We start from the raw sequence: 6,264 nt of genomic DNA on the forward strand, positions 1-6,264 counted from the left end.
AGAATATCACGATACGGGAAGTTTGCCACAGGGCGGGGTAGAAGCCGGTGGCAAGGATTATGTTGTAGAGGGTGGCAAGGACTGCATGGAAGGAGGGAGGGCAATGTTTGAGGTTAACAATGCTGTACAGCTGTTCTTTAAATAATTAATTTCTTGCAAATACACTATTCGGGTTTGCCGCCGGATGGTAATGTGTAACTCGCACAACATTTCATAGATGCAACTGATCGACATCGTCAGCTGCTGGTAGCTGCTGCTGTCACTGCTGCAAAGCGCGACTGATGACAATAGCGCGGCGGCGTCGAAATTTATCATGCGGGGAGCAGGCACTACGCGTTCGTAGCAAGACGCTCGCAGTTGAAGGAAAGCTGTGCTCCTGGTGCCCCCTGCTGGGAGCCACATAAAGGCCATCCGCGCGTGCGCTATGGGCAACGATTGTGCTGCCAGACGTTCCTGTGATTAAAGGCTGAATTAATTCTCAGTAGTGTGTTGCATCGCATGATGAATCCAAGTTCTTGTTTTCCCTGTTTTTATTTATTGGCAGCCAGTGCTGGATTCCAGGTGCCGCTTTCCTCCATCTACGAGCGTCTTCCCGCGCAAGCGTATTGCCTGCTCCCAGCATGATAAATTTCGACGCCACCGCGCGATTATCATCAGTGGCGCCTTGCAGCAGTGACAGCAGCAGCTACCACCACCTGATGATGTCGAGCAGTTGTATCGATGAAATATTGTGCAAGTTACACAATACGATCCGGCGCCAAACGCGAGAAGTGCATTTGCAACAGATCCGTCGGGAAAGCATGAAAAGTCACATATAATTTCTTTATTGACACATAATGAGGGTATATTAAGAATATTTAGACCCCTAAAATTATGTTTACAGGATATCTGATAAGCTCTTGCTCAGGTTTCAATAACCCCTCAATTACATGAGCTACATTCCTCATTTAACAATGCAGTATAAGAGTTGACGATTATATATGGTTGACAGGATGTACACATTTTGTGTTTCATTTACCTTCTCATAAATATCAGAGAGCTTATCGTGGAGCAAATTTTATTGAATTTATTTTGACATAAAGTCAACCAGAATCAGTTGACTACTATCGCAATGTAAATAAAACGAAAGTCTCAATTGTGAAAGTAGTTCGACTCTGACTTCTGTTTTATTTAAATTTTATTACTATGATTCTCCCTCGAAATAATTAACAGTAACATACAGGAATTTTCAGTTCTCTACTTAATTTGGAAATCAGTCTCTAGGGACAATTGGAAATTTGTGGTAAGAACTTATGGGACCAAATTGCTCAGGTCATCAGTCCCTAAGCTTACACACTACTTAATCTAGCTGAAACTAACTTACGCTAAGGACAACACACACATACCAGGACTCGAACCTCCGACGGGGGCAGCCGCGCGAACCGTGACAAGGCACCCAAGACCGCGCGGCTACCCTGTGCGGCTCAGTCGCTAGGTGTGAAACATACACTGTTTGGTTACAGACCTGTTTACAAGTATCTGCACATAGGTTGTCATGTTTCTTCGCTGTAGTACCTTTCATATTTAAAGAAAGTCTTGATTCTAGTTACTTACTTCTGTCTCCACTTGCTTTTATCATTATCTACATACTTCGATCACTGGGGGTCATAATATTTTAACAGATAAAATTTGAGTAAATGTGCAGATGTTAATGTTTACAGATCATAGTAAGCAGGAAACTAATTACGACAAGGTCACTGATCTTTCTTTTTTGTAGTGATAAAATCTTTTTTATAAATTGTTTGATTACAGATTATATTATGACTATGTCCTAACTGAAGTGTACGTGATTTTGATCGTCTAACTGAAGAAACGGGTAATTATTAACTTCCGTTTTTTCGAAATGACAAGTGCTCATTTAAACATTTTCTTTTCCAGATCTTGTCGCTGACTGGCGCCATCTGTTTTCTGGTCTCCCAGAGTTTAGCAGCAGCGTAAATGATGACTGGACAAAAGATGTCAGTCATCTTCTCGACACCAATTACAAGATCTTAGCGGACGCCGATCACGATGCTGTCACACACCAAGACGCTACATTAGCAACTGGTGACTCGAAATTAGACAGTTCGGAGGAAACAAAGAGAACCAAAGACAACAAAGAATTTAAGAAAAAACATAATGTGTTGCACCATATTTTTCCTGTATTGGAAACGAACCCCACAGTGATAGGACCAACTGAATTAAGTTCACAAAAGCCAGATCACACTCCTACGCTGTTACTGAAGAATAGCTCAGACCAGAATGGAGAGGAAAAAGTTAAATCCAAATACGGTATTCTCACAATACTGCTTCCGTTTAGGATAGAAAAATATGCTGAAAAGAATGGAATACCCAATCACGACAAGGGTGGTACTTCTGCAGCTCTCGACGATGACCAAGGTGTGGAGGACAGAGGTTTAGAGCTAAAGAAGGAAAAGTTCAGGTCATTCAGGAGAAAGAGAGATGTTTCGAACGATGAAAGTGAAACAATGGAGGCACGGCTATTATCTGTAGATAATGAAGATGAAGATGAAAAGTCCGTCTCTGATGAAACTGAAAAGTGCAGTAGTCCAGAGAAGAAAGAAAAGAGGGACACTGGAAGCCTCTCAGTCGAAATCACTACGCCTAATCCTAAAGCTAACGTTTCTAATAACCTCAATTACACCAGTGAGAGGTCAGAAAATAACACCGATAACTCGAATAAGATAGCGATTTCTCGAAATCTGGACATGCAAGCGACAACTTCATTACCGCCGTGCACGACCACCAAAAATGGCAGCAGAGACTGCGAAAACAAACACGAGGAACCGAGAGAGGCAACAGATTTGAGCGTGAAGTACTTAGGGGAAACTACTGACGGAACGGATGGACCGATGAGAGTCGAGGACGACTTTGCCTACATTACAGATACCCCAGAAAATCATTTGAGCGGAGACAGAGACACTGTATCTGGGGAGATTGAATCAGATCCAGGAAAAATTATTACTCTACACTGGACTCTCAGATTTGAGCCAGAAGACAGCTCTTCTGAGAGTGGGGAGCACCCTCACCCCCCAGCTGATGACGGACGTGACGTGTTCGAACAAAATGTATACGTGGATCACGATGATAGTCCTGGACACGGACATACGTCAAACTTTCCCGAGCACACGAGAACTGAAGGAGGTTATTCAGAATATTTAGACCAGCTGCCCCTGCCATCTGGGGCGGCCCAAGTGTTTCCATACATGCAAAGTGCAGGGCCACCCTCAGTTGGGGAATACCCAGCTACAGACCAAGTTATAGTTCCTGTTGTGGAATCGCTTTACCCGCCGCCGATTTCAGAGGCGCTTGAGCACGAGTTGGAGCCAGAGTCTGGATTAGTTCTCCCAGATGATGAACTGGCGGATAGCCTAGTTGACATGGAGTCGGAACATAGAATGCCCTTTGTTGATGCATCAGAAGAAGAACCACTTCATCCCGATACCACGTATATTCCGTCATCGCTGGAAGAGCCAGTTGAGATGGAGCCCGGACTTCCAGCGTCGTTTGCGGTCACATCAGTAGAAGAACCATTTGATTCTGATACCATGTATATCCCGTCATCACTGGAAGAGCCAGTTGAGATGGAGCCCGGACTTCCAGCGTCTTTTCCGGACGCATCAGTAGAAGAACCACTTGATCCTGATACCACGTATATTCCGTCATTGCTGGAAGAGCCAGTTGAGATAGAGCCCGGACTTCCAGCGTCGTTTGCGGTCACATCAGTAGAAGAACCATTTGATTCTGATACCATGTATGTCCCGTCAGTTGAGATGGAGCCCGGACTTCCAGCGTCTTTTCCGGACGCATCAGTAGAAGAACCACTTGATCCTGATACCACGTATATTCCGTCATTGCTGGAAGAGCCAGTTGAGATAGAGCCCGGACTTCCAGCGTCGTTTGCGGTCACATCAGTAGAAGAACCATTTGATTCTGATACCATGTATATCCCGTCAGTTGAGATGGAGCCCGGACTTCCAGCGTCTTTTCCGGACGCATCAGTAGAAGAACCACTTGATCCTGATAACACGTATATTCCGTCATTGCTGGAAGAGCCAGTTGAGATGGAGCCCGGACTTCCAGCGTCGTTTGCGGTCACATCAGTAGAAGAACCATTTGATTCTGATACCATGTATATCCCGTCATCACTGGAAGAGCCAGTTGACATGGAGCCCGGACTTCCAGCGTCTTTTCCGGACGCATCAGTAGAAGAACCACTTGATCCTGATACCACGTATATTCCGTCATTGCTGGAAGAGCCAGTTGAGATAGAGCCCGGACTTCCAGCGTCGTTTGCGGTCACATCAGTAGAAGAACCATTTGATTCTGATACCATGTATATCCCGTCAGTTGACATGGAGCCCGGACTTCCAGCGTCTTTTCCGGACGCATCAGTAGAAGAACCACTTGATCCTGATGCCACGTATATTCCGTCATTGCTGGAAGAGCCAGTTGAGATGGAGCCTGGAATTCCAGTGTCGCTTGCGGACGCATCAGTAGAAGAACCACTTGATCCTGATACGTTGTACATCCCGTCATCACCAGACGAGCCAGTTGACATGGTGCCCGGACTTTCAGTGTCGTTTACGGACGCGTCAGAAGAAGTACTGTTGGATCCTGATACATTGTCACATACTCAGTCGTTGCTGGATGAGATAATTGACACAGAACCCGTACTTCCAGTGTCATTTATAGACGCTTTAGAAGAAGAGCCATTTGATCCTGACGCGTTTTATATTCCGCCATCGCTGGGTGAGCCAATTGACTTAGGGCCCGTACTTCCAGTGTCACTTAAAGACGCGTCAGGAGAAGAACTATTTGTTCCTAATACAGTGTCACATATTCCATCATCGCTGGATGAACCAGTTGACATTGAGTCCGGATTACCAATGTCGCTTGTGGACCTGCTCACTGGCTTACCATTCAGAAATCCGTCATCGCTGGAAAAACAATCAATCATCTATGACGACAATGTGCAGGGCGCGGAACTACAGGAGATCATCGATGAGTCAACAGGCGGACAGTTTGATCCTGCTGCAATGTCGCTTGAATATCTACCTGCCTATGGCGAAACTGGTCTAGAAAGCTACGTCGAAAAAGACCATCGTGATCTTATCGACATCGCGCAAGGAGCTCCTTGCCGATGTAACGAAGTCGTAGCTCGCAATTTCAACAATCGCCCCTGAGACTGAGAAAGACAACCCTCACTGTCGTGATAACAGTCATGGATGGGTGGGCTGGAAATGGAGATAAATAGGAAAACTTATACAGGACATTCTACATAGGAGTTTCCTAGCAGGGTCCGTCTTACTCTTATACACGTGAGACATCATAATTCTTCGCTGAAATCTAAAATACGACCTCTAAGAATTTTCTGCTTTTAAATGTTCTCTGATCGTCGAAGTTTATTGATAAACACGAATTTAGTAAATTTTTATTGGTCCAACTATAAAAGTTACAGCATTTATTTTTAGCTTTCCCTTCCGTCCGTTCCTCAAAGCATTACAAGGAAAAATGTCAACAAAACTGTCGAATGTCACACGCATCAGTACATAAAGTAGGCCTATCCTCAGCGTTCAGGGGCTTCTTACAGCTGACATGAAACACTCCCATCTTATTTCATACTTAAGCACTGAACATATTGCGCTGAATATCAAACAAATATTTTCTGTACCGATGGAATATTTAATCCAGAACCAGTTGATGTTATATCTACACTTTTAGTCACAACGAGAACACATAATACACACGATGACTCCAAGTCTACCGACAACTTTCATAGCTTGATCACGGATCTTGCTGAGTATTTTGACACAATTGGAGGATCAGAATCTGAATTAGGAAGAAAATAAAAAAATTTAAATAATTGATTCCATTTTACTAAGTACGTAGCTGTCTCCCCGTAATTACTTAATCTGTAGTTATTATGCCGAAGTACACTAAGTCACGGAATTTCTAGACGCATGCTAAGTGTTCTTTAGGAAGTGGTACATTATTTCAGTAAATTATTTTAATTTTTAGGTGATGAGAAAAATTTCACCATTCATTCTAGCTTGCCAGAATGAATGTTTATGTCTGCTGCAGAGTGAGAAATTCATTCTGGGAACATCCCCAGGCTGCGGCAAGACTACGTCTCTGCAATACCTATGTTCCAGGAGTGCTAGTCATGCAAGTTTCGCAGGAGAACTTTTTTAAAGTTTGGAAGGTAGAAGATGAGTTGCTATC

At 44.0% G+C, this 6,264-nt stretch overlaps 1 protein-coding gene across 1 annotated transcript; it reads left to right on the plus strand.

Moving 5' to 3' along the window:
- Window positions 1-2,507: 2,507 nt before the first annotated feature.
- Window positions 2,508-5,225, plus strand: LOC126235347 (uncharacterized). Its single transcript, XM_049944069.1, has one exon. The coding sequence runs from the start codon at window positions 2,508-2,510 to the stop codon at window positions 5,223-5,225; it is 2,718 nt and encodes a 905-aa protein (XP_049800026.1).
- The last annotated feature ends 1,039 nt before the right edge of the window (window positions 5,226-6,264 follow it).

Source organism: Schistocerca nitens, chromosome 2 (genome assembly GCF_023898315.1).
Source record: "Schistocerca nitens isolate TAMUIC-IGC-003100 chromosome 2, iqSchNite1.1, whole genome shotgun sequence".
NCBI classification, from domain to species: Eukaryota; Metazoa; Arthropoda; class Insecta; order Orthoptera; family Acrididae; genus Schistocerca; species Schistocerca nitens.

What these genes read in the sequence shown, in the direction of transcription:
- LOC126235347 (XM_049944069.1), top strand. Translation starts at nt 2,508, where the DNA reads ATGGAGGCACGGCTATTATCTGTAGATAATGAAGATGAAGATGAAAAG.